General features: G+C 35.9%; 1 protein-coding gene across 1 annotated transcript in view; it reads right to left on the reverse strand.

Annotated features, from left to right (window-relative positions):
- Positions 1-7,234: 7,234 nt before the first annotated feature.
- LOC147066895 (uncharacterized) overlaps positions 7,235-14,322 on the reverse strand; it is a 103,555-nt gene continuing 96,467 nt past the window's right edge. The window contains exons 6-11 of the mRNA XM_085954071.1: positions 13,834-14,006; positions 13,010-13,171; positions 12,141-12,330; positions 11,058-11,205; positions 10,203-10,971; positions 7,235-10,012 (exon numbers count right to left, since the gene is read on the reverse strand). Of these exons, the coding sequence (XP_085810197.1) occupies positions 8,717-10,012; positions 10,203-10,971; positions 11,058-11,205; positions 12,141-12,330; positions 13,010-13,171; positions 13,834-14,006 (2,738 nt within the window). The 3' untranslated portion in view covers positions 7,235-8,716. The remainder of the gene's footprint in view (positions 10,013-10,202; positions 10,972-11,057; positions 11,206-12,140; positions 12,331-13,009; positions 13,172-13,833; positions 14,007-14,322) is intronic.

Genomic DNA, 14,322 nt, shown 5'->3' on the forward strand with positions numbered 1-14,322 from the left:
TTGATTTGCCGGATGTGGAGAAGGTTTGATGTTATGTTTATCACTACTTCACCTACCAGAGGCACCCTACCCGAAATACGAAGCTTGCAATTTGAGACATTTTTTGAGAATCAATTACTTGATACATGTAAAAAATATTGAAAAAAATATATTTAAGTAAAGTAAAAAATAACCTTACAATAAATTAAAAAAAAAATGTTACAAAATGTAAATTTGTTAAAGGACCCTATCTTATTATTAGATATTATTTTGTGGTCATGTTTGTTATTACAATTTAGTTTTATTAAGTTTTCTATATAGTAGTGAAGAGTTTTTTTGACTAATCCAGTTTTAATATTTTTTATATTTATTTTAAAAAACATCGATTTTATAAAAAATAAAAATGTGTACCTATAACATGACATCCCTTCTATTTATATCAAATCAAGCTTCAACATTGTGATCATACCGAAATTAGGTTTGATATAAATTAAAGGGATTTCAAGTTAAACACATTTTTTATTTTTTACAAAAAGCAATGTTTTTTTTTAAATAAATATAAAAAAACTTTATAAGTTTACTAAATTTTAATAATAAAACATCACCATAAAATAACATGTAATAATAAGATAGAATCTTAACAAATTCACATTTTGTAACTTTATTTTTTATTTTACGGTTTGACTTTAAATAAAATATGTTTCTTTTTATTGTTTTTTATATTATTATGTATTTATTAATTAAAACACTTTAAAATGTAAATTCTCAAATTGCAAGCTTCGTATCTTTCCACTAGGTGCCTCTAGTAGGTGGAGTATTAGCCTTACACTATTTATGGGTAATAAATAGATACTAAGAAATTTTGTCACAGTAGGACACTCGTGGCACACTGGTTTAGTTAAAATAAATAAAACTGCACGAAAACTTCAAATCATTTCATGTCAGGATAATCGGACGGTAAAACATGCCCAAATTATAGGTACCTGTATCATGCTGTACTACGGGTACTTACCTTCAAATAACACCATTCCTTGCCAGACGTACGATTCCTGGACCCACCCCACACCACATATGCAGGGCTTCGTCCTACAGACGTAACAATACTCACATATATTTTACCATAATTATCCAAACCGATTATTTTACAAAAACAAATTCTAATCCAGTCCTCAACATATCATTAAAAAAATACTTGGTGGACTATCAAGAAATATACCGGTGGCAGCATGGGACCCGCGGGTTTCTTATCACTGATATAAATGACATAAGTACATGCTCCACTAAGCAGGTATTTATATTATTAAGCAGTGTTTTTAAATCTGAAAATTAACATTAGATTTGCTAGTCATTATCACTGGTATTTAGAAAAATTTCTTAGATTTTAATGTTTTTTTAGAAACACAATACCTAAGGGAACTGTCAAAAAACTCTCGGTGTCCACCCGAATTCCGGAGTGGTGTAGGCCATGGCTGGGGAGGGCTCACAGGGCTCTAGCCTGGGGGCCCGGGCTGTGGGGGGCCCGGCGTGTCAGGTTGACCAGATAAGTGAGATAAACACACATCATAAATTAGCATTAATAGTAAAAAAGTCGCCTGCGGCGCTATTACACTTCATAGCCATGAACATTTTCAATTACTTATATAATTCTGCAATATATGTTTTGATTATTATGTGTCGATACTCGACAGCTCCATTATTAAAGTAGATGTATTAAAAATCGCCAATAATTCACTGTATAAGTACCCTTAATTTGAACTAAAACGCAATTTGAAAAACGTTAATGTAGCGTTTCACACTGCATTTAATCTATGCGGTTGGTAGGGGGCCCGCCAAATATCCTAGCCTGAGGGCCCGTTTCAGGATGTGGGGACCATGGTATAGGTACACTGAGTGCAATAGACAAAAGACCGATAAACGAGAAATTAAGCTGTGTAGAAGAAAAAGGGTCCATGGGACTAATTTACATTCTCCTCCTTGGCCCCCCCCAATATTAAATCCTGGGTGCGCCACTGTTGTTGTTGACGTCACAATACCTAGTTAGAATAGTTAATTATTTTTAAAAATAGCACGCTATTATCAAACCGATTTTAACTCTGTTTGCTTTGCACATTAATTACTTTTATAATTGGGTTAGCTTAGGTTAGATGATTTACCGGAAATTAAAGTTATTAATAAAAGGGGAAATCCATGTATGTACCTACGTCTTATTCAATCATCTAATTATTCTACCCACACACTCAATCCGTTTTCGCACAATGAATATTGTATATAGAGTGTATAGAATGAAAATTCGGTGCTGTGGTAAATTTAGTAATGCATAATATGTTTACAAACATCTTACATTCAGAATTTGGATTCTAGCCTGGTTAAAAATTCGACGTTGATATTTCATACAGGTATTTAGCATACCTGGATCTTTATTATATGTATGACATGCTGTCCTACCTCATTTTTTACACCCGAACATGGTTTGCGCTGACCTATGTAGCAATCAATCCTTGGAGGAAAAACACATTCATGTTGTAGATCACCTGGTCAATTTTATCTGTAAAATGATTCAGTTTCAACTGTTGACAATGAAATAAATGAAAGGTGATAAAACTGAATGTATAGAAATAAAACAACAGCATATTTTCACGTTTCGTTTCATTCACAAGTGATAATTTTTATTATTACAGTATAATTAATAGTAACTAAAAACAAATCTCTTATCCAGAATTATATCGTAATAGTTTTACAACGTAGGTATACCTTATTCAATAGAAATTTATATATTTACATTCAAATTATTATCATTATGAATGAATCACATTTAGTGCTGAACACAACACACCTTCTTACTGACACGTAAAAGCGTAAAAAACACAAAATCCACTTCAACTCTATCTCCTCCCTACTTGGCCTTTAGATAACACCCGCCATAACTTCTGGCATTACCGTCAACTACTGAAAAACCCAAGAAATAGTGACAAGCAGTAATAATTTAATAATTTACCATTAGTAATTCCGAAAAGACAATAATATTACTAATAAATATTCCATTTTGAGTGCATGATGACATTTATATTAAAATTGAATCAATATCACAAACATACAAATATCTTCTATAAATTTTGTCAACAATAATATGTAGTAAGTATGTAAGTAAGTGACTTTCAACTTGAAAGTAAGCATACCAACCGACCTGTCAAAAAACAAAGTATAGTATAAATCTGTAAATTATTTAATTCAATAATTCTAAATGGCTGAATTTATACAAAACTATTGTGTAGGTGAAATTGATTAGTCAGTGATGTCTGGTCGAGACCAAGATACATTTGGGTGTGAATAAAATGAAGATGGTGTAAAAACTGATTATGAACATTTAGAAAGTTCAAGAAGATGTTCTTGTTCTAGACTAGGCATTAGCAAAAAGGAGTCAACGATTAGTATCCCAAAATAAGTTGGAATAATGGAAGCCACCTATAAATATCATGAGCTACATGATGAATATAAATACTACCGATTGTGGACAGTGGACATTTACATTATTATGTATTTAATCATAGTCGGCAATACATTATTGATATAATCCAAATCAGTCATAAATAAAATTCAATGTAACTCGAGAGATAAATCCTCGTTTATCATCACAAACCGAATCCGATAAGCTTAACTTAATCATAATGACCACTGAAAAAATTGGTACCACTTGTGCGTAATTACAACAAATTGAATGAGGTTGCTCAAATATGAACACTGTATAAGCCATTTTTGACAAAATTACTTATGACGTAGAACTAGGTCATTCTGGTGTTTATGGGGTGTCATGACCGACGAGGCCGTAAATAGGCATACATCACCAGAAACAGTGCAGGGGAGGGGGGTATGTTATGCAATTGGGGGCAAGAATGTCGTCAGTCACCTAATAATTGCAGTGTGTAGCACCCGTACTGGGTGTCACACCAAAACAAGTGAGATATCAAACAATTTATCTAGATGAGCTCTTACTCTACAGTCTATTTGTAGTATGTAACATTTAAGAATATACATTTGAAAATTATACAGGAAATGGTGCATTGAGTGTCAATGTCGGCATGTGGCAAAAATACAATCAGAATCAAAGAAAACGTGTCCTGCAGGAAATAGTAAACTCTAAAATGTAAGAAGATACCACTAATTGCTGCAGAGCATTCCAGACTTTATAGACAGAGAAAGAAAAAGAAGGTCGTTCGCACTAACAGCGAAATAATATCACCAAGGCCATTGACGTTAGATTATAAAATTACAAAACAGAAAATGACGTAGTTCTACGACAAACCCCAACGGCACTGAACTCGAGCGCAGACACCGCATTTTTTTATATAGTGTCATTTGAACTGGAATTGGAACATTTATGGTAGAAATCCACTCAGTATGTGCCAAAACACTGTATATCACATAGATTGTTTCGATTTACCAGTCGTGTTTTTGAATCTCTTTTGGCGAAGTGTTTCAATGAGCGCTGCCAAATATAATCAAACAAAAGGATTCAGTCGTATAGTAATATATAATTTGCTATAATGTATTCCTTTGTATTATTATTTCGAGCGTTATAACAATAAGCATGGCTTTCAATATCAAATCTCTCTTCTAGAGTAGATAATTTATTATCTTCTAATAAATTGGATAATGTGTTTCTTCAGAGTAAATTTCGTAGCTTTTGCATAACAGACTTTTGCCATTATATTAATTACTATCCGTCCGTTTTCTCTGTGCCTGACTAGAAACTACTTGATTCTTGCATTATATCAATTTTATCGGAGCGGTTGAAAGAAATCCTACCGAATGGACAATATTAAACGATCGATTAATTTTATATTAATGAAAAAATGCAGCAATGAGGAAGATTTCCAACGTGCGTATGTATGAATTTCGTACAACCACTATTTAAATGATGGTACAAAATAATATCAGATATATAATAAGGTACATTATACGACGATATTTTCGATACAGACAACAATGTAGAATGTAGATGATCCTTAAAGAACTAGTACAACGGAGAGAATGTTACGACCGATCAGAGACTGATCAGAAGCATGAAAAGCATCAGAAGCAGATATTCGATTCATTTTTTTGAAATTCCACAGAATCAGCTTCAAAACCAAAAATCACAACAACGAAAACAGAAAACCTTTGGCAAACATTAAAAACATTCTTAGTTTATTACATTACGTATAACATTATATTACAAGTCCGTATTCTATACATAGTTTGGAAATTGTTCTCAAACTCACTTGTAACTATATTTTGGTTTCCCGTTATGGTGATGTATACTAAACAGTTTGTATTATACATCTTAAAATACAGTTATTTACATGGCAAAATTTATAGTAATAATTAAAAAACAAATCAAGAAATCGGTTAAAATAAATAGTCGAAGAACATTTATATAATTTTATTTTAAAAAGAATTTGTGAAAAAATTTTAAAACTCTAGAAATTATTCTAAAGATCAAGTCTTTGAATCCACAACCTTTTGTAATATTTAGTAAATCATATTGGAATAATTGTTTCTTGAGATCTACTGATTGGAGAAAAAAACTCTCACTATTCATGTGAAATATTAAAATCAATCTCTTGTAACATAAAAAGTTTATTGGTGAAAAGACGGGCAAGAATATTTTAATGAAATACGAAATTTTCAAATTGCACGAGTGAAAACGGCTAGCCGGTAGTGAATGATGAAAACAATTTCCCTTAAATCTACATTGGTCTAAGAATCTTGTAGAGGAATTATTTACAGTAGAGTTATAACATTAATATGACGGCAAAAATACATTAATCAACATTATTCACAATTAAAATCTAAGGTATTTACACAATATTTTTTTTTTAATAAACCAGTCTTTTTTCAAAAATTACATGCATAAAGTAACATAACTATTTTAATTATCAATACACGTCTACATCGACAAATCACAAATTTCTTAATAAAATTTCTTAGTGTTCTGTATCTTCGGGTTTGGCTACGTACATTCTCTATAAACGGGAGTTAATTAAACTTAACTCGGAGAAAAGCGATCAGTTGAATGCTGAAACTCATTTTCATTAAGTAATCGGATGCCATTCAAACTGATCAATCAAGATGCGAGGCCTAGTGTAATATATGAGACAGGACTGACACACAGTTAAATAAGATTTACAATTTTAGTTGGATTTACGATGGCCATGTGAATTTTGGCGGATAAACCTGTAACGGTTGATCCAGCCTCGTACCAGACTAGCCGAAAGAATGTCAATGAAGAAATTCATATTATGTATAGTGCCCGTAATTTTATGCCAAAGTAGTGATGGATATTTGGTTACGTGTGCCTATCCTTTTCAAATCATAAAAATAGGGGTGCGGGGTTATAGCGCCTGTACACGTGCATGGATTTACTGGCAGCAATAGTGAGTATTTTAAACAATCGTGACAATAACTGTTTACACGTAAAAGTGCTCACTATCTCTCTAATTCATTCTTTAAGAGTGAGCGAGACACGATCTTGTAATTTTATTGTACTATTTGACAGGTAGTGAAAATCGGTCAACCTGAAAATTCGTTTGTAGTTAATTTTTTTGCCGGCAGGTTCCCCACTATCGTTCTACTGCGCAGGCGCAGATTGAAAAAATCCTACTGTCGCATGAAAATTCAAAAGCTTCCAAATTTTTTGATTCATGCATGCAATCTTACCAACTGCAGGATAATACATGTTTACCCATACTTCTTGTTATGGCTACGGTAATACTTACTGTCAACAGTAAATCCATGCACGTGTAAACGGGTATTAGGCTAGTAAGCAGCTATAGCACACTTTTAAAGGTAGGATATCATCACAATATCGCAAAAATGATTCTTGAGTCAAAATCACATTATCGTTACGTGAGCACATATCGAGGCCTTAGTGTCAAACAACACTATCTACAAAAGTGCAACTTTGCAGGAGAGCTAAAAATCGTTATTTTAGGTTCTTGTAACTCAACAAGGGAAATGTTCATTTAAAACCTAATGTTAATATTTTATAATTTATTGTGTATTGTACATTTATCTTGCTTATGATGATGTTTAAATTTATAGGGATAGTTTTTAAAAAATATGAAAACAAGGGTAACCTATGTAGTTAGCGTTAAACTTTACTGACGATTTAATAAGAAATTAGAAAATATTGACATAACATTGTTTGACTATCATGTAGCCGTAAATGTAAAATAACGTTATCTCAAAAAAAAAAAAAAAAAACTTTTTTGTAGATAACGTTGTCCGACTTTAAGCACTCGATATGCTAGAACCATTAGAACATTCAATAATAAAAACTGACAACCGACAGAAACATCGTTTCAATTAACTGACACTTTTAGCTCCTTTTCAAATCACTGAAAACAGAGATATGTAAGATTATGCGACTCAAAAATGTGTAAATTTGCAAAAAATAAATCAATGTTTGATCAAGCGTGGTTGGTGGTGAGGCAAGTAAAACAACACTGCACATCTTATTTGTGCTCACATCGACTTCTATTTGCTTTAAAATAATTTAAAGTTGTGTAGCACACGGAAATTATCCTACAAATCGTACATATTTTTAAATGATGACAACACAAACTGCAAAGATCAACAAATATGTAAAAACAAAATGTATTAAGTTTTAATTATTTTTTCATTTATAATTTAACTACAAACATTTCAACTGAAATTGTCTTCAGCAGGCATTGTAGAGCGATATTTTGGGAAGGGATAGTATTTTGACGTACATAGATAACAACGGATTTTCAATGACATTCTTTCAGTCTCGCGCTAAGGTAGACAGACATAACATGAATATTATCAAATTTTCAAAACCAACCAATACACATTAGCAATACTTGTATATAGAAAAATGATATTAACGGAAGCATCTTGAATTTCTTTTCAAATAGAGATACGTAGCGTATGTCCACAAAAGTAACAGTAGTATATTCGAATTAGTCCATCGTGCGCGTATAACACAATCCCATATGTGAGCGGAGCCCATCTAATGCATAGCATTATTCCGCAATCGTCGCATTTGTTCACTATTCTAGCGAATATTGTTATTTATACAAAAAGCCAAATAACCAGCAAATAATAAAAATCTGATGCTAAAACAGGACAGAAAAATAATTTTAATTTTGAGAGTATTCTACCTAATATGCGCAGAGACAGACTTATCGACAAATTGGTAATATGAAATCATCAGCAAAAATAGTTGACAATAGCTAGCTTACGCTCGTGACTAGATAGTCTTGATATATTCGTCTCTTGAAAAAATCCTGATACAATAATTGTAAACCATTATAGACATAAATTATGAATGTCGTTAATAGCCATGGTAGGAGAATATTCAGATTATTCAGCAATCAATAGGAATAAGACATTTTTTAAGACATCAAATTTTATAGTCTTTTAATGAAATCTATTGCCAATTTATTGCAGTTAGCTTTGATTGATGCCGACTGCTTTCGGTAAAATGGAAAAGTAGTAAGACGGCAGACTATAAAATATTATTTTGTTGAATTGTTACAATTAAAATGTCATCCTCATTTGATCAAAAGATAACAATAAAAAGAGATCATAAAAAATAATAGGGCAAGTTTACTAAAAAAATATAAAAGCAACAAAAAGAGCATACTGATTTTTGAAAAGTTTAAACATCATAGTATTATACCTATATGCAGACGCGATTTTATAATTTGTGGAAATCATTCCAAAAGAGATAATTTTAACTTTTAGAAGTGGGGGGAATAGGAGCGCCGGACAGAAGGCCGCTGGCCAGAAGCTCGCTGTACAGAGCTAACTTGTGAGGGTCGGCCAGGCCGGGGACCAGCTGTTCGGCCAGGCTGCCGTAGAGGGCGCTCATGTACAGGGAGGTGTCGAGGAGGGGGGGAGCGGAGGGTCCGCGCACCATCACGCCGCCCGCCGACTGCAGCAGATTGGACGCAATGCTGCTAGAGTTGGCCCCGGACGTGCTGGACACCTGGTAGTTAGGGATCACCAGGTGACTGTTGGGGTTGCCAGCGTTCTTGGAATGACTCCGCCCGCTGGAGTTACTGCCACTACTACTGTTGCTGGACAGAGAGCCGACAGCCTGCACGGAGGTGGAGCCCATGGAGCCCAGGTGCGCGTTGGAAATGTTATTAGAGTGCGACAGGCCGGACGACGACTTATTAGACATAAATTTTCCCGAAGAGGATCTCTTCTGCGGAGGTCGGGGGGGCCTGTCGCGGTTCCTTGCAGCCACCAGGGTAATTTCGAGAGCAGAGTTGATCTGTCTGGGCTCACGGTGACTGTTGGAGGGGGAGGTGATGAGACCGCAGTCATCAACGGGAGGGTTCTTCTTGGAGGAGAGGTTTTGTGGCTGGTCGCCGGCGGCCGGCACCCGCACGATCTCCACAGCGGGCCGGAAGGTGAGGTCCAGTACGTCGGCTCCGGTGGGCGTTCGGACACACGGCACCCTACGGGGAGCCGCACCTTGCAGCACGTGCGGGGGCGGCATGTAGGGGTCTTTAGGATTGCCATAGACAGTCTTCTCTGGGCTGGAGGAGCCATAGATTGACTTGGCCTGGGTGACCCGGGGCGGAGGCATACCGTGACCGAAAGCCCCGTATATCTGCAGGATCTGTGCCTGATTCATGATCTGCTGCTGGAAGGCGGGGTCCAAGCCGGGCCAGCCCCGCACGGCGGTCACCTCCAACCCTCCTCTCTTAAGTATGTCCAGCTTTTTTCTCTTGGCGGAGGACTGTGGACTCTCAGGGGACTCGTAGGAGTCAAGGTCAATGATTTCGGGGCTTCTAGGACGGTATGGGACTTCGATGATGTCATCATCGGACGGAGGGCCGTTGGAGGACGAGGCATTGCGGGAGGGGGCGGCGGTATGGCGGTTGCCGTGAGCTGAGAGGGAGGGCGAAGGTGGCACAGCGGGTGGCGACGAGCCTTGCCCTCCCGCCTGCCGTCTGTCAGGTTTCACTCGGACACTCCGAAGGCTGGAGGCAGGTCTTGATCGAGCAGGAGTTCCACCCTAAAAAAAAAGATAAGATATTGTCATCTAATGAAGAAAAAAAATCATTTTCTTGCCTTTTTTATTCAAGAAAATTAAAGAATTTTTTTGCAAAAATAATTGAAATATAAGATATTGAAATGTGACAATGCAATTTGAAGTGAATGTATGTAAATGCATCCACATCTATCGATAGTTATTGTAAACAGACCTTATCTGCAAGTTGATTAGTTGCGCCGTTGATACTTCCCCCGATGGAGAGCTTGGCGGCGTGCTCCTGCTGCATAAGTTTCTCGGGCGGCACCACGCTTATGCTCCTCCTCGTGGTGGTCTCCTGGACCTCGGCCTTAGGGAGGGAATCCAAGAACTCCTGATTCAAGTCAGCCGCCGCCTTCGACACTTTTACGTAATCATCGTCATCATCCTCGACAGATACCTTCTTGGCACCCTTGTCGTCGATGGACAGATCCAAATTCAAAATATTCGATGGATCGAAGTTGTTTTCTGGTACGGTATCGTCTTCATCATCAGTGAACAAGGAATCCTTTTTAGCATCGTTACTTTTGGTGTCTTCCACCAGATTGATGACTTTACTTTCTTCTTTGGCGTTTTTAAGTTTATTATTATCTTTCAGAATGCTCTTATCGGTGGCAGTGACGTCTTGAGATTTTCTCCGCTTGTCGCCATTCTGAGATAGCACTTTGAGATTCTGTTCAACTTTCTTGGGTTCGAGAGGTTTCCGTTTTGTCGGCGGGGGAGTTCTCAATCTCGGAATCTTGGCGTTGTCAGTAGGAGAGGAGTTGATCTCTCTGATGGGCGAGTCAGAAATATCAATGGTAGCTATTGGTATGGAATTATTGGCTATGCTGGCGAGATGCTTCTTTCTTTCAGGTTTGGTGGGGGTATTCGAGTTGCTAGAGGTTCCGTTCGGAGTGCTCTGACTCGATCTCCGTTCAGACTTCTCGAATGGTAAAAGTAATCTGAAATTTTGAAAATGTGACTTGTATTAAATGTCCACGCACCAAAGAATAATTACCATACATAAAAGACAGAAAATAAGTCAGACCTTTCATAGTGTCTTCTAGCTAAGGTGGCTTGACTGCCTGCGCTGGGCGCTCCCATCCCGGCGATGAGTCGCCTCCAACCTCGGGCTCGCGTCACCGCTTCGTACCCTCCATTCCGGACAACGTTGGTATACAGCTGGTAAAGATTAACTGTGAAAAGAAAAGTTACATTAAATAATCGACAGTTCGTAATATAATACATTGCTCTATTGTCTATTTCCAAACGGATTAGTCCAAATATGGTCACAATCTAACAAAAATATGTACATATATTGTTTGATTGTGAACTTTCACAAAATATGTAATAATCTATAACTTCCAAAACCTGTCAAAAACGAACAAATAAAATTTAAAAACTCGCTGATAAATTAAATAGATAGAAATAAATGTAGATAATATGTTGTATTATCCAATTTTATTTTGTAATACAGCGGTTAATACTAAAGCATATAATTCTAATTGGAAATTACAAAATGATGGAAAAAAAGAAATTTACATGCATTAATTTTTTTTTTAACTTGAAACACAAAAATGTTGTGTTGGTACACTTAAGGTGAAGCCTTTACTGAGCCTTTATTAAAGAGGCACCTAGCGGAAAAATACAAAGCTTGCAATTTGAGATTTTTTTTTGATAATTTACAATTTCAACTGGATTAATTAATAAATATGTATCTGAAAACATTAAAAAGAAAAATATTTTTTATTTTAAGTCAAAGATAAACTTACAATTGTAAAAAATGTAATAAAATGTGAATTTGTTGAATCGGACCGCACCCTATTATTACATATATTTTATGATCATATTTATTATTAAAATTTAGTTTATTAAGTTTTCTAAGCATCACCTTAGAGATTTTTGACTAATTCATAGTTTTAATATTTTTTATACCTATCTATTTTAAAAAACATCGATTTTTATAAAAAAATATAAATGTGTATAACTTGAAATCCTTTTTATTTATATCAAATCAAGCTTCAATATTGGGACCATACATAAATATAATAAAATATTGGAAATTTATATGCATTCAATAATTCAGACATCAATTTTAAAGATATATAAGTACAAAAGATAGATGACTCACGTTCTTTACAGGAGATGGCGGGGGTCTTGTTTGGCTGGGCAGTTCCCGGTGAAGACCTGTGGAAGAGTCGTAGCCTCTGCGTGAAAGATCTCTCCTCGGCCCTGGTCTGCGCCGGCGAAGGCTTCGGATTGGGGGGAGAAGTTGGAGAGGCACCGGCTGCAGCTCGAGCTATAGACCGCGTCAGCTGTGGCTGCAATGTGCACATCTTTATTTGCCTTTGCTTTTAACGTATCCGGAAATTTGTACATATGCAGTTCGGCGTAATACACTTCACCGTGAAATGTTGTATCGGAAATATATGGCCTAATGTTAAAGACCATCCAACCTCTTTGGGTCGTTAGTACTGACATAAAATTCATGTCTAAATAAAACACGGTTCTTGTTGGATTACACTTTACAGGAAGCCAGCAGCAAACAAATTTTGAAAATAGACGATATACTGGATTATTTGTTAGGTTAGATTAGGTTTTCATTCTTGAATTCATGAATTTTGCCAAAATCAGCTATGAAAATTGAATTAATGTTCATATTGAATCTAATAAAATTGTAGACCATATAGTAGGTATATGGTCATCTCCTTCCGATAAGAAAGCTCACGGCAAACTGTGCCACAGTGAAATGATTTACGTACGATTTACACGTACCCTGCTTTCATACAATGTATATGGGTAAAAACCATACATACACATTCACTAATCAATTCTATTGAAACATAATGATTGTAAAGTTGCATTTTGTTATCATAATATAGAGAAAAATATTCTTACAGTCAGATTCTTTAATTTCAGAAAATTGAAGTGAACAGAGATAATAATTGTTCTCGATCTATGTTAGTACCTACACAATGATAAATGTCTCTGATAACTCACTGTGACAGGTCTGTGGTGACTGGCTTCGGAATCGCTGGCAGAGGATCTGGAGACAGACCTCTTGAGTCTTTTGCGTCCTCGCACTCCCCGACCTTTTAAACGCGGTGTCATGTGATTGCACACAAACTCGTGTCCTTCCAGTTCAGGATATTCAAACGTTTCCTGAAATAAATGACAATGTGAAGATGCCTGCTTTAATTTGAATGGCAGGTTTAACTTCCTTCTCATCAAAGATTTTTTTTCTTCCAACAAACACAATAATAATTATAATAATAAAGATAAGATGCGTGTTAAATTAACATTTAAACGCCTTCATTCCTATAATTGTAGATATGTATTTGTACCCTCATTATTATTATGCATCAGCCTGGATTAATCCAATACTGAATGAAGCTGTAAATGGTTAGGGTGAGATTGTATCACCTTGTCAGACACTTTTGTTGATAGGAAATCTGTACATTGGCCATTTGGATAATTTAAAGATGCCGTATATTATAATATTAAAAATATTTCTATTGCACATACGGCCCCGTCTAGGGTGGACGCATTCAGCGGAGTGTTGAGCGGCGTGCGCAACTCAAACGTGGTTGCGCACGCTGCTCAACACTCCGCCGAACGCGTCCACCCTGGACGGGACCTGAGAATTCCTTGATTAGAGGATTTTGTACACCTTCTCATAGTCTATAAAACTAATGTTTTGAGGTTTCTATTCCTGGAAGCAGTCTATGATTTCTTCTCTAGTTCTTCTTTGTCTCCATTTTTGCAAAAAATGAATTTGTATACATCGATATAAAAGAAAAATACGCAAGTAAGGAAATACTCACTCTGCAATATAAAATTCTAGTATCAGAGGTGGGCGGGACATAGCCCCCAAGGGCGACGACAATGGGGTCGCGCACCCACTTCTCCCCTAGCCCCTCCAACCGCCGCATCATTGCACGGTAGCGACAGTAGCGGGGATATGAAAACACTACCACGCAAGGTGCAGTCACATCAACTGCAAAATGCATTGAATGATTGTTTTAGTCAGTTTCTCAACATTCAGAGGTACAACATAAGCTGTGCATATTTCATTGAGATCAGATTATACAGTACGTAATTCAAATATGCTGACAAATAAATATGGATTTGGATTATTTCCAACACATTTCGTAATAAGTCAAGGTAAATGTTAAATATTCATTTTCAATTAATTCTTAACCACTGGTAAATTTTAAGTTGTAAATAATTGCTTAATAAGGAGTCTTTTCCAATGTTTCATACTTATGTTAACTACAAATATTGACTTCTTCTTTGAGTATCTTAAAAACCAT

Source organism: Rhyacophila brunnea, unplaced genomic scaffold (assembly GCF_057557595.1).
Source record: "Rhyacophila brunnea isolate RB1 unplaced genomic scaffold, BYU_Rbru_1.0 scaffold_4, whole genome shotgun sequence".
Taxonomy (NCBI): domain Eukaryota; kingdom Metazoa; phylum Arthropoda; class Insecta; order Trichoptera; family Rhyacophilidae; genus Rhyacophila; species Rhyacophila brunnea.